The sequence below is a fragment of the Vipera berus genome (genome assembly GCF_964194415.1).
Source record: "Vipera berus genome assembly, chromosome: 1".
Lineage (NCBI taxonomy): Eukaryota > Metazoa > Chordata > Lepidosauria > Squamata > Viperidae > Vipera > Vipera berus.
Window position 1 is genome coordinate 38,041,903 of NC_138202.1, and position 23,934 is coordinate 38,065,836.

General features: G+C 37.1%; 2 protein-coding genes across 7 annotated transcripts in view; one reads left to right on the forward strand and one right to left on the reverse strand.

The window, feature by feature from the left end:
- Positions 1-6,834, forward strand: part of CCDC85C (coiled-coil domain containing 85C) — a 217,547-nt gene extending 210,713 nt beyond the window's left edge. For both annotated transcript variants that reach the window (XM_081339731.1, XM_081339730.1), the window contains one exon: positions 1,017-6,834. In XM_081339731.1, coding sequence (XP_081195857.1) covers positions 1,017-1,106 — 90 coding nt within the window. In that variant the 3' untranslated portion in view covers positions 1,107-6,834. The remainder of the gene's footprint in view (positions 1-1,016) is intronic.
- Positions 6,835-6,892: 58 nt separating this feature from the next.
- CCNK (cyclin K) lies at positions 6,893-23,611 on the reverse strand. Of its 5 annotated transcripts, none has more exons than XM_081339673.1 (12): positions 23,513-23,611; positions 21,435-21,679; positions 20,439-20,520; positions 18,151-18,282; positions 17,370-17,438; positions 15,913-16,018; positions 14,420-14,477; positions 11,907-12,076; positions 11,101-11,423; positions 10,419-10,455; positions 10,160-10,228; positions 6,893-8,423 (listed from the first exon to the last, which is right to left on the reverse strand). In XM_081339673.1, the coding sequence occupies exons 2-12, from the start codon at positions 21,629-21,631 to the stop codon at positions 7,804-7,806; spliced, it is 1,863 nt and encodes a 620-aa protein (XP_081195799.1). In that variant the 5' UTR covers positions 21,632-21,679; positions 23,513-23,611; the 3' UTR covers positions 6,893-7,803. The 5 variants fall into 5 exon arrangements, with proteins under 5 accessions (XP_081195799.1, XP_081195800.1, XP_081195802.1 ...); XM_081339674.1 differs by having other exon boundaries at positions 6,894-8,423; positions 10,419-10,452; XM_081339676.1 differs by lacking the exon at positions 17,370-17,438 and having other exon boundaries at positions 6,894-8,423; positions 10,419-10,452.
- Between the last annotated feature and the right edge of the window lie 323 nt (positions 23,612-23,934).

Consider the following 23,934-nt stretch of genomic DNA (forward strand, 5'->3'; position numbering starts at 1 on the left):
AAATGATCATGTTTTTTCCTGTCCAGCATCAAAACTTTCTCCTGGGGAGGAATTGCTACCCAGGTTTTTCAAACTACCACCACAAAGCCCTGGAGTCAGCCCTAAAACTGCTCTTCTTTCTTTTAACCGTTCAGGGATTTGTAATGCAAGAGAACAAAATATCAGAGATACATGTAATGTTTTGCCACCAATTTTTGGGTATTAATAATTGATGTGGAATATTATTTTTGCAATTTTGCTAGAAGCTGTCCTAACACTAAATTCAATTTAGGTTAATTTACTGATGTAGTGCCAGATCAAATTTGCCTAATTTAATTCCTAATTTACTGAGTAACATCTAATGCTAGGACATTTTAACAAGATCAGCACTTAAAACTAAAGAGTTAGATCAACTTCCAGGGACAAAATGAAGGACTGAAGATTTTAAAACTATAAGAATTGTTCTCATGGGAGAATACTGTTCAACTAAAAGGAAGAAGTGTAAAATAAATCAAGATTATTAAAGTAAAATAAATGAATATGAAGTTGTTTTATTTGATCAAGGTTAAAGTAGATATGTTATCTCTGGTAACCTTTGGTAAATTTTGCTGACTAGGACTGAACAACAAGGCTTTAAAGGTTTATAGATAAGAGATGAGATATGGGAAAATAATTTATTGTTTTTAACCGAGATTAAATTACACTGAAAATTGTTTATAGTTATGAAGGGAGAAGTCATTTCTTTATATATTTCTTTTTTTCTCTTTACTATATTTTTTTCTTTTCTGCACTATTTTTACTTTTTTTTAGTTTGTACAGTATTAGCTCTTTTTAAATTGTAATGTTCAATAAAATTACTGTTTTAAAAAAAAACAACCCTGAAGACTAAAATTATCTTAGGACCTGAATGCCTCCTAGTGTAACAACAAGGTATGACCAGAACTCAACAGCTGCAGGTTTTCTGGCAGTTCTGTTTTTTGGAAAATTTGATTCCTGTTTACAAATTGTACTTTGTCTTTTTTTTTTCTTGTTCATAGGTTGTCTGGCGAAAACTAGGTGATGCAGCAAGCTCCAAACCATCAATCAGGCAACATCTTTCAGGAAACCAGTTCAAGGGTCCTTTATAAGCACCTCAAGCTGCAAGACTGGAAGTGAAAAGAATCTGAGGCAATGGAACTTCCTTGCTTCTGGCTGCCAGCATTATCCTTTCCTCCCATTTCCTTTTAACTGTGTCCATAGTGTAAATAAGGCTGCTAAAGGCCTAGCTTGCGGACTGTCCTGATCTAGAATAATGATACATGGGTTAATGACTACCCTCTCGTGGCCAATCTCTGTCATTTGTATTGTAATGAAATCCCCACTTTCCTGTATGGTCATATATACATACTTGACTCCCAATGTTTTCTAGGTAGAATATCAGAAAAGAACTCTGAGCAGTTCCACTGCCTTATTTTAGACTACTCATGGAATTGCATGGCAGTAGTGGCTGCCCAAAGCAGTCTTCCCCAATTTGGCAGCAACTCCTACCAATCCCGGCATGTTGACTAGAAATTATTTGAGTTGCAAATATAGGACACTTGTCTGAGAAAGGCTTCTCTGTTGTATGATTTTAGAAAATACCAAGGAATTCACCAGAAATTAGTCATTGTTCGAGTCTGTTGAGAGAAGTTTTGTCCGAGATTGTAGGGTTAGATTTTATTTTTGAAGTACAATCTGAGGTGCAAACAACTTTTATCAGGCTATGCTTTGAATAGTCTAGCAATACGTTCTTGATTGTCAAAAACCTGACAAACCATAATGTATAATTGTTAGGCTGTCTTTAACTTGGTGGGTCACCAGTCTTTAGTTTGGGTGATACTGTAGTAACAGCAGATCTCAGACCTGAGCCATTTGCTCAGCATCATTTGTCCTACACCTTAATGTTCTCACCACTTCTTTGCTGCTTCTGCCTGCTTATCCCTCACTGGAGGAAGAGTAGAAAGAAATGAGCATCTCTGCATACTTCATCCTTCCTTTCTTTCTGGGAAAGGATGCAGAAAGGCTCCACAGAAATAAGTGAGCAGTGAAGAGGAAAAAGAGAGGTGAACTCATGAGGAGCGTTTGATTTAAGAGCTGGCCAAAATCTATACCTGGCATTGATAATTTTTCTACCCATTTACTAGAAGCACATGAGCCTTGTCAATACCAATTACAAATTTTGGTCTGTTCTTAGATAAGATACTCCCTGAGAAGGCAGTGCTCTGCAAACCTTCACATTGTTGCTAAAGATGTACAAGTCCTTCATTCCTTTGCATTAACCTCCAGTATATATGAGAAAGGACAATTCGCTGTGGCTGACTCACTGCGGGACAAGAGTTACATTAATATCAAAGAAATGGTAGAATAGAATCATTAAAGAAAGGATGCAGAAGGAGGGACAAAATGAAATCTGAATGACAAAAATTAAAACAATTTTTTATTTATTTTAAATGATTAATTGGAATTGATAAATTGCCCTGTGGTGTTGTCCCATGGTGTGATGAGGTGGCCATGGTGAATTTGACTGTGGCAAGTTGTTCCATTCCACCTGTGATTTTGCTTATTTTGACCTTAACCTCACATTAGAAAAATATAACATGTAAACAGTTCCTGCAATGTCTCTTTTAGCCTCGTCTTTTTAATATATTAAATTTTAAAAAATCATGGTCCCTTTTTAAAATAACATTAATCTGGTATCTTAGAAATAAGTGGGAGAATGCAGAACTAGTTACAGTATTTGGAAAAGATATAGAATAAGAATCAGTTAAGTTACATCAGGAAGTGATTGTCGTGAAAATTGCTGTTGCTGCTGCTAATCAACCAAATCAATCTTCTCTAATTGTAAATTTCCTAAAACCGTATAATGCAACACCTAACTGGCCACTGGATCCAAGTTGTGTAACATCATTTGACAAGAAATCTGTAAATTAAATGCTGCTTGTGCAGAAATGTGAAATTTGAATATGCTACAACTTCACCTTCGGCAATCTGGTTTCATAGATCTTTGATTATTGTTCATTTACTTGGATGTATTTTTAGTGAATGCTCTTTATTTGGAATATTTTTTATTAAGAACTCGTCTAGATAGTCCACTACTCAAGTTTCAGGATCTCTCTCAAGTACCCTCTTTCAGAAAGACTATATTCTTTTCTTCCTGATCTTTTTCTGCCTGTGTAAACCCTTGAAGGTAGATAAGACTAGGAAACCAGAACTCTGAATGCTAATACTAATTGTATTATAAGGTTACAGTGAACAAGTCTTGCAAGGCTGAATAGATTTTCCTCTTCCCTCCTTTATCTTCATGAGAACTAGGAAGGCTTCTTCTGAGGTGACTTCTCAAATTACAGATTCTGCCCAGATTCACATTTATCTGAGCATTAATTTGGTTGTGCATCTTCCTCCTGTCCAAGTTTATTCCTTCTCGTTGTTGTTGTTAGTTGTAAAGTCATGTCCGACCCATCACGACCCCATGGACAACATTCCTCCTGGCCTTCCTGTCCTCTACCATCTTCTGGAGTCCATTTAGGCTCATACCTACTGCTTCAGTGACTCCATCCAGCCACCTCATTCTGTTGTCCTCTTCTTCTCTTGCCCTCAACCTTTCCCAGCATTAGGCTCTTTTCTCCAGTGAGTCCTTCCTTCTAATTAGATGGCCAAAGTATTTGAGTTTCACCTTCAGGATCTGACTTCTAAAAAGCAGTCAGGGTTGATCTCCTCTAGGACTGAGTGGTTTGATCGCCTTGCAGACCAAGGGACTCGCAGGAGTCTTCTCCAGCACCATAGTTCAAAGGCTTCAATTCTTTGGCGCTCAGCCTTTCTTATGGTCCTTCTCATTACAGCCTGCTTTTTTGGTTTTGTAAGTCCATCCTATACCTATACCAGCCACTTGGAGATTTTTTTGTGTGATCTCACATTCAGTACTCTAAGGAGCAAATAGTGAACCTCCTCTTTCTTATTTTGTCTCATTATAGGCAAAGGTATCAGTGAAAACCTCCCTGTTCCTTAAGTAATTTAAAATACAAACTTACAATCTGAACAACTCAAGTTTTCAAGGATCTATAATTAATGTGAATATTATCAGAGAATCTGGGTGGGCTATTAAAAGAAGTTTTCAGAAGATCAGGAGTGGTCCAAATAACCAATAGCTTGGTTTACAGCATACAAATTATATTTGTCTTCTAAAATGCAATGGAATAAAGTAGCCAAATGCTTGGGAACAAGGGTGGTCCTATGCCCTAGTTGTGGTCCCATGCATGTCCCTACTACATGCTTATATACACGGTTCCTTGCTCTAACCTCATTACTGCCACAAACACTGGTAAACAAAGTTAATGTATAAAATTTATCTGCTCTAGGTTTTCCCCCACCAAGGGCATTCGGTAGGTTACTGCAGTTAATTAATTTAAAGAAATTCATACATTAGACACCAACCCTCTCATATTTTTCATTTTACATGTATAACTAATTGAAGTTAGGACATAAATGTGCAAAACATCCTATATTTTGATTTAGCTGAACTAAAAACAGCTGAATTTCTAACATTTGGGAAAAAAATCTTATTCCCTAGTGGCCATTCAAGTGTTCCCACTGTTGCCGATGGAGCACTTTTTTTTGCAAAAATAAGTCTGTCAGAAATCAAATTGAATATCTGCATCATGTACAACAAATCTGGTAATTTTATTATTGGAACACTTTGCTGACAACTGTTGGCGTTTTGTTAAGTTATAAGGATTTTTCATGCATTTCATGAAAAAAGCTTATTATAAGTGAACAAAAGTTATAAGTGCTATTATTTAGTTGGCTATCAGTCTCTCTTCTGCTCTATATTCTTTGAGATATAGAGTTCATTCCAGTATTTTATGATTTATATTGGTTTGAATGATCTGTTTGTGGAATCAGGTTAATGATGGTTGCAAAAGGCCTCTAAAACAACAAAGTATTTTTAAGTCGAGAGGAAAATTCATGTTCTGAAACAAGTTTGCTTATTGAATAAACTGGCTTCACAAACGTGAAGCAATAAATCATGATTTATGTATCTCAATAGTTGGGTTCATAATTCATATTATACTATGCCAAAATCAAGATCTGGTCTGAATGCATATGTGACTGGTGCCTGCCTGAGAGTCTGTCTTGGGAACTTCATATACAGTATGCTGCTTTTGAGTTCCGTAGAGGAATGATGTAAGGTGAAAAGGATAGTAGACATTCTCTTAGGTGCTGAAATTTTTTATTATGTTCCTGTTGCCGTTGTACATTTCTTGAATGGCTTCCAATATGACTATGAGGTGCAGGTACAATCCACATGAGGAAATAATAATTATTAATACTCAATAGGTTGGTAAAATGTCAGATCCAGTCTAAACATCTGGTTGAGTATAAGACTAATTATAATAACAATGATGAGTGGCTTCATGTACTTCAGTATATTACAGGCATAACAGCTCAATCTGTTATTTTAGTGGATTTATGCCAATCAACTGGGGAACCTAAAAGCTGAAGAAATAAAATCTGAATTTTAATTTATTTCAAAAGCACATTCAGATGCTTTGAACACAACAGGGAAATCAAAACCAAGGTGAAGCAGAGAGTGATTCAACATGCCAAAATAAAATGAAAAATTATTCAGTATTTAGTAAATATATTAAAGTGACAATTACAAGTTTGTGGAACCAAACCCATACAAAGAAGATGAATAAATTGCAAAGTCCTCCAGAATTGTAACTCCACGATAGCATTAAGTGAAATTTTTGTAGATGACAATGCAAAGTACTTCCAAATATATGCAAATTACAAATTGTACACTACAAATGCAGTGCTCTCTGTATTTTTTAATTGTTATTTTATATTTAGCTTGAAATAAGCTAAAATAGTTTTCCTTGGACAATGGTTTACTATACAGTATAACTTCCTAACCTACTGCACATATTCCAGATCAGTTATATAAAAGTTCCCATCATTCCCAGGGAAAACAACTGTCTTAGAGAAGACTGTTTTATAGTGTATGAGTGATATGCTAAACATGAGTAATTTTAAAAGGAAAAAAAATGCGCTCTGAATAATGATGTAGAGGGAAATGTAGGTTGAAATACAATGCTATAGTAATATTCATTTTCCCACCCCATTTAATAATGTTCATTAACTACCTGCTCCATAAAGTTTTTTATTCAGTCTATATCAACTTCAAAACAAAATTCCTGTTGTTTGATTCTTCCCCTTCCTACTGCTCTATTTTTAAGCAATTGGTTGCTTTTCCTGGGGAAAAAACATACTGAAATTGGATAAAATTCAGGTGCACTTTGCCCTTTTTGGTAAGAGTATAATCTTATTTAAAAGGCAAATGTTTACCCAAAAGATAGCAATTAAAAATAATGTTTTAAAGTGACCTTTTACCTTTTTAGAAAATGGCATAGAGAAAAAAGTACTGATTTTGTTTTTCAAACAAAGCATGACTGTAAAGTGATAAAATTGTATATTTTTCATAATGTGGGAGAAAAGTCTATTTGTGCTGCTTTTGGAAATAAGTATGAAATTATGATTTCTGTTAAACCTGTGATCTTAACAACCCTGCCATATTTTCTATATATGATTGGAAAAAGTAAATTAGAACCTGTGCTCATGTATAGTATATAAGCAATGTCTTTAGATTTTAGCACACATTTATACCTTTTACTGAAGCACTGCTTTTGTGGCAGGGAGGGTGAAAATTTAAAGACTTTTTAAGTGTGTAAAACCTTCATTTGAAATATTTTAGTAAAAATTAAGGGTTTGTGGTAGTGTATGCAGTCCATTGAAGATAATAAAATACATTCTTTGTAAGGGAGCTGTAACATGACTGTATTTTGGGGAAGTTGAAAAATATTAAAATACTTAGAAATCAACATAAAATTACAATTTTAGTTAAATCTGTGATTCTTCATTTATTATACTGCATATTTTAACATTAAGCTAAACATTAGATAGAGAAATGTGGACCATCCTCTTGAGTTTGGAGGAATCAGTATTTCTTCTTTTCAATCATACAATATGTAATGCTAAATATGTTAACTCATATCTCTACACATTGTGGTGAATACTGTCAAGTAAATATGCATGTAAGAGCAGCATAGGGCAAAAGCAGATGCAAAGGACTAGAAATTGAATGTAGAAATTGGAGAAAACATGTATTACCAAGCTAGGTACCTCATTTAGAGGGGGGAGTTGGCATGGGGAATAAGGGAAAGCAGCACTGAAAAGCAGTAAGAAAATTTCAGCTTTTAGAAACAGGTTTATTTGGATACATTTCAACACAGCTTTTTCAAGAATCAGAAAACAAAAGGTGTAAATCATTGTATGCCATTAGTTTTTTTTTACATTTTGAAAATATATGTATATACAGAAATTTTCAAATTAAGCCTGAACATACATTCCAAAATAACAATGGCAGAAAGTGAGGTATGTATACACACATATACAGAGAGGCATAAAATAAATTGGTACTGCAACTTTTTTCCCCTTTCATCTGGAATAACCTTAATCCTAATATTCAAGTAGGCATATACTTTTCTATTTTTCTTCTCCTTACCAAAAGAACTCAGCCAATGTGGCCTTCAAAATACGTTATTACTGCAAAGTAATATACCACTACAATTAACAAAACTCTTATATTTTAGTTTTGTTAATATTTAAACTGTATTGTTTTCTGCTGATCAAACTGTAACCAAACCAATATCATTGCCCTCTATATTTCCAAACAGAAGCCTCTATATCCTTATTTGATTATAATATTGTCCACCTCACCCAAGACAAAAAAGATGCTATGTACAACTGCTATCTCATCCACGTTGCCCGGCCAAGTCCTCCAACAGGTGGCATACCAGGGGGTGGTATTGGAGGTGGTACAGGTGGCTGTCCACCAGGGGGCACTGTGGGAGGGGGATAATTTGCAGGTGGCATGCCAAGTCCTGGAGGGGGATGAGGTGGGACTGCATGAGAGGGAGGTAACCGAGGTGGGGGGAAATTGGGGTTGTATGTAGGTGGAGGAGGATATCCTGGAGTAGGAGGAGGAATGGTAGGTGGAGGGAATGATGTTGGTGGAGGAGGAGGGACAGGAGGAGGAGGATTGGGAGGATAAACATGATGATACGGCAAATGAGTTGGAGGTCCATAAGTGGGTGGTAAAGCTCCATAAGTTGGTGCTTCTGTTTTCATAATTGATTGGAGACTCTGATACCCTTCTCCTGACATATATGAATTAGTAGTGGACATACCGGTTATATAGCTGGAAGGTGGAGGTGGGGGTGGGGGACGATGAGGCATAGGTGGTGGCTGATGTACAGGAGCTGGATGAGATGGTGGAGCAATCTGGACCTTGGTTATGTCTACAGAATCTACTACAGTAGCTTGATCAGTTCCTATGGAAACTGTAGTTGTCAATGGAGGTTTATGTTCTGAAAAACAGAAAATATGTACACTATTATACCTATCTATAGAGTCAAATGATATTAAAACAATTAAATATGAAACACCCAGAACTGGTGAAGCATCAGAAAACTAACAAAAGTTTCTGAAGCCAAATTTTTGTTTTGATCCCTTGCAGTTTTTGAGGAGAAAAAAAAACACCTGTCAACATAGAACATTACATTAACAAAGAAAGTAGCCCCTAATTAGAAAAGGAATCCCAAACTAGTAAAAGATACGTTTTGCCTTTCTCTTACACTCCTCAGGATTCAGGGGGAAAGTTCCATGCCAGTGAACAGTCCCCATCAGTTGGGCTGAAGAATACATTTGGAATTCTATGAAGATGTTCTTGAAAAATGGTTGTGATGGGAGAGGGGGGAATAACTAATTGTAAAGCACTGATTACTAATATGTTGTCTGCCAGTTCCCATGGCTCTGCCTGTTTGCAAGATACGTTTGTATTTTCTTTCTTTTGTCCTTTGGACAGGTGGCCACATTTCCAAACAAAACTTTGAAATATAGCAGCAAATTTTTATTTTATAAAAAAAAGCTTAAGTGTCACTCTATAGCATTCTTTGAGGTAAAAATGATACTGAATAACTGGTGCCTTACTTTACAGTATATCAATTTTCCCTGTGATAAAATTAAAACTTCTGTGACAATTTTTGTTTAGTCAGGGAATATGTTGGGTGCAAAAGGAGGTGTCAAAAGGGATCACTGGAGATCTTAAATGTATCTGGATATTTTAATTTACACAAACATTTAAAAGCCAAACTTTAAATATGTTGAAACGACTGTCACAGAAAATCTAGAAAAATAATAAAATGTTGTCATTTCACTTATTCCTTAACCAATTTATCTAAAAAGTCTGGCAATTTGCTAATACCACGTTTATTAAAAATGTAACAAATGAGTTAATGTTTATCCCTAAGACCAAACACTTTGCAATAGCATATGCACATGATGGGATTTAAAGATTAGATTTTTCAAGATTTGGCTTTTACACAATATCTTATTTTACCTATTTTTAATATTTAAAGGAAGTATTTCTGACATCATGCAAAATCATACAGTAGTGCTTGCTATCTGGTAAAAGTTTCTGATCCATGGTATGCAGAATAATTGTAGAATTTATCAAATAAATACAAACAAGTTTTATCTCAGTTGCACAATCTCCTAATTCCAGTAATTAATGAACATATACAGAGAGCAGTAAAATATGTATATAAAATATATATACATAATTTATAACTATTTTGCAGAATCGATATTTGTATTGAAAGGATATATTATTTTAAGAAACAGAATTATGCCTTTCCTTATTATTTTCTAGCAAAATATAGTCTGAAAAATTTTTTGCTATCAATAGTCCTTTAAGGCACTATTCAGCTCAGAAAATATTAAGGCTGTATTAGTACCATGGGCCAAAATATTTTCCCACATAAAGAAGATTCTGCTCTAAGCTCAAATGCTGCAATACTTCTTAACATCCTATATTAATTCTTAGAAGTCAACATGAAACCAAGGCAATAGGTGGAGCTCCCTATTTCTAAATTTTATTTCCAAATGATAAAAAGCAAGTAGATGGACAGGATTCAGCTGAGTTTAGGCTGACAACTCAGGATTATTGATAAGCATGTAATTATAATTTTCAGAAAATTACACAACACACAAATCTTTAGTTTTCTATTAAACATAGTGTTTTCTAGGTCACAGAAGAACCTACCAGGTGGTGGATGCACAGATGGAACTGGTGGATGAGTAGTTTCAATTTTAGCAATTTTAGGAGGCACCTCTGAAAACAAAACAAGAATTATATGTTACATTTTACTTAACAATTAAAAAAAAGCAAAAAGGTTTTTTTAGAAATAATGAAATTAATAATTTAATTAGTGTTTAAGGATAATCATACTTGAGAGTAGACATGCATAGCAATGTACAGTAAACATGTACCTTTTTAAATTATATAAAAAAATCCATTTTACCTGCAGGTTTGGTTTCGTCCTTTGGTGATACAGCCTGTTAAGAAAAAAACACAAATCAGTAGTACTATTCAAATCACAACAGCAGTATTAAAAGTGCTGGGGGGAAAAATCCACTCTGAGCAACATCTGGGTTGCAAATATTGTAAGTCGGGGAAGAACCTTAACTATTCTTGCATTCAAGAATGGATACTGGAGATTGGGATCTAAATTCTTGAAATAAACAACATAATTAGAAGCAAAAATTATCATTTTTATACTGGTAACAACTGCTGAAGACTTAAGCCTTTCAGCGTCTGAGGTTCCAGGCATGTTGTATCATTCGCGCTCCCCATTTTCTAATGACATCATATTCCTTCGGGAAAAGGGCGGTATATAAATTGAATTAAATAAATAAATAAATAAATTTGTCCCTTGGCGTTTTCTGAGATCCATCCTGAGATAAGAAATTACTTAGCTCGGTACTCACATCCATTCCAATTCATGCTTTCTTAGGCTGAAGAAAAACATTTTTTTCCCCACATTCAGCATCTTTAGTAGCGCTTTATAAACAATAAATCTTGAGTCATCAAATTTCAGAATTCTTTGTACTAAAAGGCAGTATAGAAACCCCTTGGCAAATATAGATAAGAAGAATAGATCCATCACATTTTGTAACACAAAGCATTCTTTCTGTGATTCTTACCATAGGCCGCTTTGTCTGTCTGGGAGGACTTGATTGAGGAGAGGGTTTTTTGGGTTGCTGAATTTGTGGTTGCTGTTGCTGCTGCTGCTGCTGCTGCTGTTGTTGTTGCTGCTGCTGCTGCTGCTGTTGCGTCCCTCCCTGCTGGGAGTCCTTGGACTGCTGGGGTTGAGACTGCTCTGAACTCTGAGAAGGCTGTGGCTGCTGGGCTGGAGGCACTTGTGGTGTAGGCTGGAGGGAAGGAGGCTGCTGCAGCTGATGGGGGGTATGGTGAGGCATCTGCTGTTTCCCCTGGGAGTACAGATCCAGAATCTGATGACAGATATCTAGGGAAGAGGGGGGAAAGAATTCCAGAAGTTACACATTTTAACAATCGGCCAAATGCATTCTTGAAAAATTGCAGTGTCATACCATATTTATTCAATCTTAACAGTTTTTACCAAAATCCACAAAGCTTAATACTAGTGCATTTTCTTACCTGTGCTGCACGCTCTCTTAATATATAGATATACTAATTATAAATTACCGACTTTATTATTATCTTGACTTCAATACATATAAGGGGTGGGAAAGGACCCTCAGTTTTGGCCTTGGCTTCATTTCTAACACGGATAGAAATACTTTTATGAATAATTATAATTTTACATAAATACTTGATGGAAGTAAACTAACTTTTCTTCATGCAGTTTCAAAACAAGAATATAAACAACACTTTATATTCTAGTCATAAAAAACTGCTATTTATAAGATGCAAACAATAATACCTATTAGAAAAACAAAAAGTATTAGGTTGAAGATATTTCAGGTACCTTCCAGGACATCAACAGGTACATCTTGTACAAATTGTTCCCACCATCTTCTGTACATGGGCTTTGAGGTCCACTCTTGAATTTCAAATTTGCACAAGCGACCAGCTAGATACATAACTGCAACTGCTATAATTTCAGGTTCCCATTGCAGAGAGAGTGTAGTACACAAACTTCAAAAAAGAAAACACACACAAAACAATATTATATCAGGCAGGAGAACACAATTTTTCAACAGACATTTGCATAAAGGTACAGATGAGTAGTGAAGACTAAAAATGCCTGAAATGACTGAAAACATAGGTATTACTAAGCAAACATATAAAATTGTAGGAGGTAAACAAGAGTTTCACATTCAACAGCAACACAAAGTATCTAAAGTATTTTCAGGAAAAACCGTGCTATGGTGAATATGGAATTTATCGTTTTAGATGTTTTAACCTGTGAGTTGGGCTGAGAGTGTGACTGACTGTAAGTAAAGGAGGATCCTCAATTCTGAGATCATATCCAGAACCAAAGATGGAAATTCTCTGCATCTAGATGATCCCCAAACCCAAACTCATTCAGACTTGTTAGGAATGTGCCTGAGCCTTTTCTTCCCCAACCAAACCTCTACAGACTCCAGACTTGGTAAAGGTTACAATGTAGTACTACAGACAAATTCTGCCCAGAGCCTGGACTTTGATCCTGACAGGGCTCAAGATTGATTCAGCCTTCCATCCTTTCAAGTTCAGTAAAATGAGGACTGTTGGGGGCATTATGCTTACATTGTAAACCACACCGAGAGTGCTGTAAAACACTATGGGGCGGTATGTACAGTAGGCCTAATTACTATTGCTATGTAAGAGGTCTTCGTTCTTAAAGCTACATTGGAAAATGCACTTCGGTAGCCTTCGAAGCTTCCCAAAACCATGTGTAAACAAGTTCCATTCTCACTTACCGTATTTTCCAGCGTATAAGACGACTGGGCCTATAAGACGACCCCCCAACTTTTGAGATGATTTTCAAGATTTTTTGTCTTATACGCCGGAAAATCAGCGAGCCCTGGAAGGCACGCCCTCCCCTCTCACTGTGGAAGCAGCAGGGCAGGCTGTCCTCGGGAATGCTGCCTCAAGAGGGAAGAGCGTCAGGTGGGAGCCGGCAGGGCAGTCCTGCACATGCGCACACTCCCCGGCTGCTAAGGAGTGCTCCTTAGCAGCCGGGGAGTGCGCGCGTGTGCAGGACTGCCCTGCCAGCTCCCGCCCGACGCCGGACGGCTCCGCGGATGCTGCCTCAAGAGGGAAGAGCGTGAGGCGCCTGCCATGGCTCCCCGAGGACTCCTTAGGAGCCGGGGAGCGCGCGCGTGCGCAGGACTGTCCTGCCGGCTCCCGCCAGACGCCAGCCTGCCCTGCTTCCTCCACAGTGAGAGGGGAGGGCGTGCCTTCCCGGGCTCGCTGACTTGCAGCCAAGCCGAAGCCGAAAGGGGCTTTTCCTTCCACCCACCCTTTGGAATAGACGCAAGAGCTCCCGGGGTCTGACGTTTGCAAGGGGGAGGGGAAGGGGCTGAGAGGCTCTTGGGGGTGGGAAGGGAGAGTCACGTTGGAGGGGGGACTGGACTAAGGAGGCTTGAAGTTGCTTTGCAAGAACGGGGGCGCTCGATTGATTTATGTACTATTTTCCGGCGTATAAGACGACTGGGCGTATAAGACGACCCCCCAACTTTTGAGATGATTTTCATGGGTTAAAAAGTCGTCTTATACGCCGGAAAATACAGTAATTTGTGGACTCTCTAGCAGTTGCATGACAGCATGGCCCTTAGACGTGACTTCCGGAGGCCGTGCAAATACCACCCCATTTTCACGTGCCTCCACAGCCTCCAAAAATCATGTGAAAGCATGCCCAATTCTCCCAAATTTATGTGAGAACACAGCCCTTTTGTGCAACTTTCAGAGGCCACACAAGAGCACACCCTCTTCTCATGCCAAATACAAGAACACTGCACAGGAATAGGGTGTGCTTTCAAGAATAGTTATTGTTGGTTGGTGTGTCACCCAAAATTTAGCATGCCATATTTGAAATATGTGTGGTAAGTTCATCATCGATGTCATAGCTGATGAACCTGTTCAAGATGTTTGAAACACTCTGTGACAGGCTATCTATGCCTCTATTGGCACACATATATTAATAAGGACCTCAGATGTAAATACAATGAGTTGCAGATAGCAGTTGATGGAACTAGATCCAAAGGTGATTAAAAAAACCCATTATTTCTGATGCACTTTTTCACTTTCTGTTGTCCTTTCATCTCTTTCTTTCTTTGTAGAGAAGGAGCAAATAGCTATTTCCAGAGATTGGAATTTGTGCAAAGGGCTGCATGAAATTAACACATTCAAAAGCACATAAACTATTTGTGATTAAGGTACAATTGGGTTCACTAAATTATTTTTAAATACTGAGAAAAATAATGCCTGGAATTTGGAACAGAATGAACCCAATGCTTATAACTTATGATTGAAGATGCAGGAGGGGTGTCTTACCTGTCATTTACAAAAGTCCATGCCATTTGAACCAGTTTTTGAATTTTATTTTTATCACCTATTAGAAAAAGACAAAAAGAATGGCTAGGTTAAGCCAATAAATAGCCATACCAACAGAATATTATCAGTGTTATTCAGAACCTATGTTGTTTGTCAAGGTTCAATAAACATTCTTAATAAAGGAGTGTGATGCTTGACAATGGTGACATTGTAAACCGCCTAGAGTGCTGTAAAAGCACTATGGCTATTACTATTGCTAGGGCATGCCTTTTCCCAATTTTCAAATTGGAGAGATGATTGAAAATTGAGCAATTATATGGCCAACTTTCCCGAGCTCTGTATGTTGGAAGTCTGGGGGCTATTTGGTGTCTATGTCATCAGATATGATCATATTCAAACCATTTCTTATCCCTGTCTTTGCTGTTTTGAAGGGGAAAAGTAACCAGAGACAAATGCTTTCTTAGGATACCATCCCACTTGGAAATTTTGGAGAACAGAAAATATGTCAGACTGCTTTCTAATATGTATATAGGCAACACAGCCCAAAGGAGAACGGTCCCTTCTCCCAAATTAAAAGTAAAAGAGGGTTTGTTACAGGCTCATCAGACTTCAGAATAAAGCAAGAAAAATAAGTTTATGCAGTGATCCTACTACAAGAAGTATACATACATATCCATCAAGATGGCAATCACGGACATAGGTATAGGTAGTTCTTGACATGACTACAATTGGCTGGAATTTTAGGTGTAAGGCACTGTGGTTGCTAAGCATGAGGCCACTGTGACTGCTCAACAACTACAACCATTGCTCTCCCAGTTGCAGTTGTTAAGCAGATGGAACAAAAGAGCCCCTCCACGTGTGGAACTCTTTTGCTAGAGAAATGAAGGTCAGATCCCAAAGACCTGAATTTAGTTTCTCTGGACCACCATAGGCCTTTTCCTCCCCTCTGTGCAGAAGAGAACAGCTGCACTGGGTCAGAGAGGAAGCTCAGATCTTCGGGATCTGAGCTTTCTCTCTACAACCTCTTAGAGTTCCCCTCTCCTCCACGCACTAGCCTTTGTACCCTTCAGTCATATCACATTTTCTGGGTAGAAAGCTAGCAAACACAAAGTTTCTCAATGGTAGAAAGGCTGGAAAAAAGCATGGATTTTTGGATACAAGCTTCTTTTCTCCAGCTTGGTGCCAGAGTTCCCTTCTGTGCAAATGAGGGAGAGGGAAGTACTTCAGCACTGGCTGGAGAAAAAAAAAATCTTGCATCCCACAGATCAGCACAGTCATAAGTTCGACATGGTTACCAGGCACCAGAATTGTGATCATGTAACCGTGCCCGGTGTGTGTGTGTGTGTGTGTGTGTAATTGTAACTTCAAGGACAGGTCACAAATAATCTTTCCTGACTCTCGTAACTTTGAATGGTCATTAACTGACCAGTCATAAGTTGAGGACTACCTGTAACAAGGATTTATTAACATATATTGAAATAAAATGATTATACCTTTGAGCTGCTTTGCATATTTAAGGAGGAACTGATAAGGATGTTCAACTTGCAAATCAAATTTTATTGTCTGCAGCAAGATTCTCTCTAAAACCATAACTTCTTCCTAATATCAAGAGAGCAAATTCAAATTCGTTGAGTGCGCACAATGCTCAACTTATTTTCTTATTAGTCAGTACAGTCATTATGTATTCAAGATATTTTGAATTTAAAATATTTTGCATACCTGTATTCATTAGTTTTGTTTTATAAAAGTCCCAGCTGTCATTATGCAATAATGCTAAGGGAAGCAATATTTGCAGTTGCTTATGAAAGTAATCTTATTTATTTTTAAATATTTAAAAATCCCCTTAGCATCTAAACACAAGTACATAAAGGCACTTGCATTTTGTGATTGTACAGCAACTTTCATCAAGAGGAATTCTTGCCCATCTGTTTCTAGGACTTGGTGATAATGTATCCTATAGTTTCCAGTATAAATTATTTGTGGCTGAGACCCAATAGATGTTTCCTCTACCATTAAAACTCTACACCTATATGGTAAAATGTCAAAAGTGACAAAACAGGGGGAAGCAGGAGGAAGAAGAGGTGTGAATCACCATTTTTTAATTTATTAAATGTATTTCTGTCCTGCCACATTTCCAATAACACTGTCAGCAACTGTTGTCAATAAGGTAGTTGATTTTTTTGGCAGTTAAGACTTTCTGTTTTTCACTAACATTGCAGTATATCCACATGATAAATTCAGCTGCTGATTTAACAATCACATCTGGGATGGGATAGGGGACATATTACAACTGCATAAATGGACAGTCAAATATTAATTACTAGAAAGAAAACAGTTGCCAGGCAATAACAGAATAAGTGTTCTATAATAAAGGTGTGTTTCAATATGAATAATACAGCTTTGAGGGGGTTTTTTCTGTTAATGTGGATAGCTTTTTGCCTATTCTCACTTAAAACATCAGCTCCTACAAAATGTGAGAGCCAAGCAATATTTTACTACTATTCTGTGATAGTGTGTATCTTGCTTCAAGAGGTTACAAGGAATCTAATACCTAACAGAAAATTCCAGTGAAAATAGGTGAAACCCATTCACAAAAGGCACTATCTTATCCACAAAGTGAATTAAGGAAGTACTTTCTCTCACACTTGTTAGCTAAATACCAAAAGATTAGCTGAATTTTTGAGCCTTCTAAATTATAGACAACCCATGCAAATTTTATTGGACATTAATCACAAAACAATAAGAAATTACTAAACATTACAAACACACAAACCTTGTTTAATAAAAGTATGTAGAAACAAACAAATTATATCCATTTTAACTTTCAGGACCTCCAAATATAAATTACTACTATAAACAAATACCTCTTACTAAACTATTGGAAGACTTTGTGGCTAAGATACTTTAACAAGAAATGTGACAAATGTCGATTTTTTTCCAGTTTGCTTACTGTATGCATATGGCTGCACTCTGTGTGGCCAGTTTCACTGCTTCCCTTGTGCAGTGGGTTATTTCTTTGCTGAAAAGACAGGCAAATGCAACAGGAGAACAACACAAGCACTGCAATCCATATTGCCTTTGAAAATAACATGAAAATACTAGCTAAATTAATCAAGCCAGTGTAATATATTTCAATTATTAATAAAGTGTCAATTTTTATAGAAAAATTCAAGTATTTGGGTGATAGAAGCTTACTTCTAGTTTTATCTACAGGTAATCCTTTACTTATAGCCACAATTGGGATTGGAATTTCAGCCATTAAGCAAATAATCACATGACTGGACTGTTTATTAAATGTACTTCTATTCTGTCACATTTTATAATTTTTACTGCAATCATTAAGCAAATCACATGGTTGTTAAGCAAATCAGTCAGTCATTAAGTGAATCCAGCTTCCCCTACTGACTTTGTTTGAAGATGGCTGGTAAGCTTAAAAATCGCAATTTCGTGATTGCAAGATGCTGAAATCATTGTAAATGCGAGCCAATTGCCAAACATCCAAAATAAGATCATGTGTTTTTCATTCGGGCAGTTTGATGGTCAAAGATAGATCATGTCACCTTTTTCAGCACCGTCATAACTCTGAACCATCACTGAATGCATGGTCGTAAGTCAAGGAATACCTGTATTTTATTCTATGAACGCTACCAAAATTTACATTAACAGCTACATGTCACTTAGATTGTACCATGACAAATTTAAGTCAGACTCTTTAGCTCATCTGAGTTTACCTTTGGATCATCTCCAAACTGCCCAAATTGAACATCATTTAGTAAACTACGAGCTGTTTTGATGATATCTTTACATTTTTTGGGTGTTTCTTCAACTTTTCCTGCTAGGAATAGGCAGCAAGCTCCAGTTACCTATTAAGAAATATGATTTTAGAAAGCCATTGAAGTATACAAGGCCTATACACTTGGTATTGGTGACCATAATTTGGTCTAATTATTTCTGCCAGTGAGAGCTAATAAACTAAGCAATCAAATAGCTAAGATTCATTTGTAATGTTATTTTACAAGTCCAGCTTCTAAAGTTGCATTTGTTTTTGAGTTACAAAACCAGTCTTCTCTGGGAAAAGCAAAACGTATTAATGTTTTGTATATACAGGTGAAACTCAAAAAATTAGAATATCGTGCAAAAGTTCATTTATTTCAGTAATGCAACTTAAAAGGGGAAACTAATATATGAGATAGAGTCATTACACGCAAAGCAAGATAGTTCAAGCCGTGATTTGTCATAATTGTGATGATTATGGCGTACAGCTCATGAAAACCCCAAATCCACAATCTCAGAAAATTAGAATATTACATGCAATCAATAAAACAAGGAGTGTACATAGAACAATATCGGACCTCTGAAAAGTATAAGCATGCATATGTACTCAGTACTTGGTTTGGGCCCCTTTTGCAGCAATTACTGCCTCAATGCGGGGTGGCATGGAAGCTATCAGCCTGTGGCACGGCTGAGGTGTTATGGAAGACCAGGATGCTTCAATGGCGGCCTTCAGCTCTTCTGCATTGTTCGGTCTCATGTCTCTCATCTTTCTCTTGGCGATGCCCCATAGATTCTGTATGGGGTTGTTAGGCGAGTTTGCTGGCCAATCAAGCACAGTAATCCCACGGTCATTGAACCAGGTTTTGGTGCTTTTGGCAGCATGGGCAGGTGCCAAGTCCTGCTGGAAAATGAAGTCAGCATCCCCATAAAGCTCGTCTGCAGAAGGAAGCATGAAGTGCTCCAAAATCTCCTGGTAGACGGCTGCGTTGACCCTGGACTTAATGAAGCACAGTGGACCAACACCAGCAGATGACATGGCTCCCCAAATCAACACAGACTGTGGAAACTTCACACTGGACTTCAAGCATCTTGCAGTGTGTGCCTCTCCATTCTTCCTCCAGACTCTGGGTCCTTGGTTTCCAAATGAGATGCAAAAGTTGCGCTCATCAGAAGAGAGGACTTTGGACCACTGAGCAACAGACCAGGTCTGTTTTTCTTTAGCCCAGGTAAGACGCTTCTGACGTTGTTTGTTGTTCAGGAGTGGCTTGACAAGAGGAATACGACATTTGAAGCCCATGTCCAGGATCCGTCTGTGTGTGGTGGCTCTTGATGCACTGACTCCAGCCTCAGTCCACTCCTTGTGAAAGTCCCCAACACTTTTGAATGGCCTTTTCCTGACAATCCTCTCCAGGCTGTGGTCATCCCTGCTGCTTGTGCACCTTTTTCTTCCACACTTTTCCCTTCCACATAACTTTCTATTAATGTGCTTTGATACAGCACTTTGGGAACATCCAACTTCTTTTGCAATTACCTTTTGAGGCTTTCCCTCCTTATGGAGGGTGTCAATGATGGTTTTCTGCACAACTGTCAGGTCAGCAGTGTTCCACATGATTGTGATTCCTACTGAACCAGACTAAGAGACCATTTAAAGTCTCAGGAACCCTTTGCAGGTATTATGGCTTAATTAGCTGATTAGAGTGGGACACTTTGAGCCTAGAATATTGCACCTTTTCACAATATTCTAATTTTCTGAGATTGTGGATTTGGGGTTTTCATGAGCTGTATGCCATAATCATCACAATTATGACAAATCACGGCTTGAACTATCTTGCTTTGCACGTAATGAGTCTATCTCATATATTAGTTTCCCCTTTTAAGTTGCATTACTGAAATAAATGAACTTTTGCACAATAATCTAATTTTTTTAGTTTCACCTGTATACTAGCGGCCTGATTCAGGTGGTGTGCATCAACATATTCAAAATAAGGATTACACAAAATTCTTACTCTAATCTACTCTCTCCACAATGCCCTTTAAATCCTACAGCAACTACAACTAGGAATATGTAAATAAATAATTGCATATTCCTCCCCCTTTATTTCTGCCTCCAAGTCCTTCAGATTCCTGCAATATATTTATTTCTAGGCTGTACTGTTTTGGTTCAGATATTTTCATTATTTTTTTATGAAGCATTAGTAGACATGAATTACATACTGTAAACCAAAAGCAATATATTAGCACTTACATATCTTGGGAATTGTTTGAAGGAATGGAACATATAAAACCGATGGAAATATATTATTCCAGTTGCCAGTGTGTCATAATGTCTGAATACAGGATAAGAATGTAACATATTTAGGTCAATTTCAACTATAAATATTACAAAGGAGTAAAACTGAATAATATACCAAAGACAGCCAGTCAGGTGTGCTGATTAAAGAACCCGACTAAAAACTGGGAGACTGTGAGATCTAGTCTTCCCTTAGGCATGAAGGCAGTTGAGTGATCTTAGGCAGCTATAGGAAGAAGCCAATAGCAAACCTCTTCTGAAATCTTGCCAAGAAAACCACAGATTAGTCCAGGCAGTTACCACAAGTAAAGACTGGCACAAAGTCATAAAAATAATGGTATGGAATTGTTATGAAGTAACTAAAATTATTTTATTTATTCATTAAATGTATTGGCTACCCATCTTACAAGGAAAATTAATGGATAAAAATAAAAATGAAATCAAATTACAAGCCCAGGTGTTTCAGAACAGATTCCTGAACTAATGTACCCGTCATAAGTAATGACATATAAAATAGACTGTAACTAGCTTGCATAAATACAGTTCATTCGATTAGTAAGTACTATTCAACTATAAAAATTAACCTAAGTTTAGCATTTGAGCAACAATTCAGAAATGCTAAGGAAATCATGTTCCAGAAGTTACATTATCTGATTGGCATGATACTGGATTAAACTAGTTAGAGGATTATGGACTGCAAACAATAAGAAATTGTAAATTAACAAATTTTGTAACTGAAAAAAATGTTTTTACCAACAAAATAACCAACCAAGCTGCAACTATAATTGGGAAAGGAAAAAAAGTATTTAAATAATAGTTTGTGATTATTAAAATTTTAAATGAAATTTAACATTTTTGTGAAAACACTGTTATTATTTGCACATCAAGTAAAAAGTAGATTATGGAATCTTAATCCTACATACTGCACAATAGAGAATCTTAAAAGGATACAATCCCAAACGGGTTCCTACATCAAATATAAACCGGGCACCTTCTCTTCTGTATCTTGCTTCAGTAGCTGGATCAAGTCCCTCTAACTGTGAAGGTGTATGTGCCAAGTCCTTCTTATCCCAATACCAACATGGTTTTGTGTGGTCCAGGTTTGCCAAAGATACAGAAGGACTAGAGTTTTCTTTGTTTTCCTTCATTTATCAACAATAATTTCAGTAAGGTAGGTTTTCATATGACTTTAGAACCTGTGGAAAAAAATAAATCAGAGGCTGTGAGGGATTTGCATTCAAAACCTAACGTTTTCAGACATTTATGCATGCCATCTTCTAATTCCTAGCATCCATGAACTTAGCTATGTGAGCTCTTTTTTAATGTTCTAATCTTATTTCTTCCACTTTTATTCATTTACTATTTAAAGTTTATTGTGCCTTTTAAAAGATTTTTTTATCCCCTTTTTATTATTCTATAGATAACACAAGGCAGCAAACATACCATAATTCTACAGCTTCCTATTTTCTCTTCAATAATCCTGTGAGGTGAGTTGACCTGAGATAAAGTGACTGGCACAAAGTCACCCAGTTGTCTTCTCATTATTCTATAACCTCTCAAGGTAGCTAGCAACAAATAATAATACCATTATTTTGGAGAACACCTGGCCTGCTATGGTTACAGAAATCATTCACAGCCCATTTCCTTAAGTTATATTGACAGTGAGTTACATGATCAAGTTTCCAACACAGTAGGATTTTCTAATTACTACTCAAATTACCAAAAGGCCAGGTGAAATGAGATTCTCTTTGCAGTTTTGTTATGCAGAAGTCGCCAAAGTGAAATTTTCACAGCATACAACAAAATATGACTCAAAATGCCCACAAGTTCAGTACAGTGGTTAAAGTATTGGTCCCGAATGATCCAGGGTTAAATCAATCCTTGGTCTTGATACACTGAGTGACAATTCTATCTCAGACAAAACTAACTTACAGCTTGCTATGAGGATTAAAAATCATGGAAAATCTCCATTTAGGAATCTTGAATTCCTGAAGAAAAGGTTGGATGCAAATCAAATAAATATTTGTAACTGCAGCAAATCAAAGCAATGTTAAATCTCACTATGGGGCCAATTTAAAGACTGGTAGGTTTGAATATTAGTAAACCTAAATTAGGAAACTCTGATATAGTAACTACATAAAATCCAAGAAATGTAATATAAGGTTCATGCACTACATTCATCAAAATCAAACTAGTCACTTGTATGCAATGCTTGAAACAAGCTCCATTCTCATGGTATTTTGACCTGAAATAGCAGATTGCCTCCACTTTCCAAAGAACAGCACACTTCCAAACATTAGTTTCCAGTCTTTTCAAACAAACACTGGAGTCATTTCTTTACCTGATACTACTCTCAGGTATTATGATGGCACTGGTTTAACCAATTATGATTTAAATCTATAAGATAAAGAATAATACTGCAAAAATCTATTATTATTTGCTATCAATTCTGGTTCCACCAGTAAAACAATGAAATAAACAGGAATAGTAAGTATATAAAATAGGCCTTTCATTCACTGCTCTACAGTTCTATAATTTTGGCCCAGACTGAAACCAAACTCTCAAAAATTGGCTTCTATCAATTACAAGGCAAACATTTATTTTCCAGATTATTCGTTTTATATTCTGGATAAATATGCACACAGTTCATTGTCAAGTCAGGTTTACTTATTTAATACATTATCTTGTCAAGAAAGAGCGTATTTACTTGTTTTATTTTGTTTATGGCCTATATAAAAATAATAATTATCGAATTGCTGCCTTTGTATTTGAAAGTTGGGCTATAACTTTTCAGAAGGGCTCTTGGAAAGTAGAAAAATTTATATTCCGCGGGATATAAATGGAATTAAAATAAATATAAATGGAATTAAAATAAAAACGAATGTTTTTCCATCCTTCACCGGAGCAGCTGCCATTAATTCATCAAAGGCTCCCTACATTTCAACCTCAGCACACCTCTGTAACTTTGATAATTTAAACCACGCAGCCTGTCTTTCAGTCAGTCACACAATACTGATGGAACCACTCACGGATTACGGGTACAAGGGAACCCGAAAATAGTAAGCCATCGACATCAGCCCCTGCGCGACGCCATCTTGCGAAACCCAATCAAAGTCGTTGCTGACGTTATTGCGTCGGCGCGCGCAAGCTGAAGAGGACTGGATGACGCCGCATCAGAAAGCGCATCGATACCAAGCCGCGAATCAAAGCTCTGCTGTTTTCTACTCACCGCCCCTCCCCCGGTAACCCCGCCTGCGCGCGATACAAGGCCTGCCATTTCAGTAAAACATTTCAGAGCGGTTGGCCAATGGGAAACCCACAATAGTAAAAGGAGGCAGTCGCTGTAGCTAATGCTTTCTAAGAAGAATGGCGTGGGGGGGGGGAGAGGAGGGAAATGAGTTACTTTCGTTTTCCCGCCAATCAAAATGTATTATCCCGCCTCCCCGCTAGA

Excerpts from the sequence above, each read along its gene's own strand:
- CCNK (XM_081339673.1), bottom strand. The coding sequence starts at position 21,631 with ATGAAGGAAAACAAAGAAAACTCTAGTCCTTCTGTATCTTTGGCAAAC. Across the intron at positions 11,424-11,906 it reads ACCTGTTGATGTCCTGGAAG|ATATCTGTCATCAGATTCTG; the intron begins GTACCTGAAATA and ends CCTCTTCCCTAG. Across the intron at positions 10,456-11,100 it reads GACAGACAAAGCGGCCTATG|CAGGCTGTATCACCAAAGGA; the intron begins GTAAGAATCACA and ends TTTTTTTCTTAA.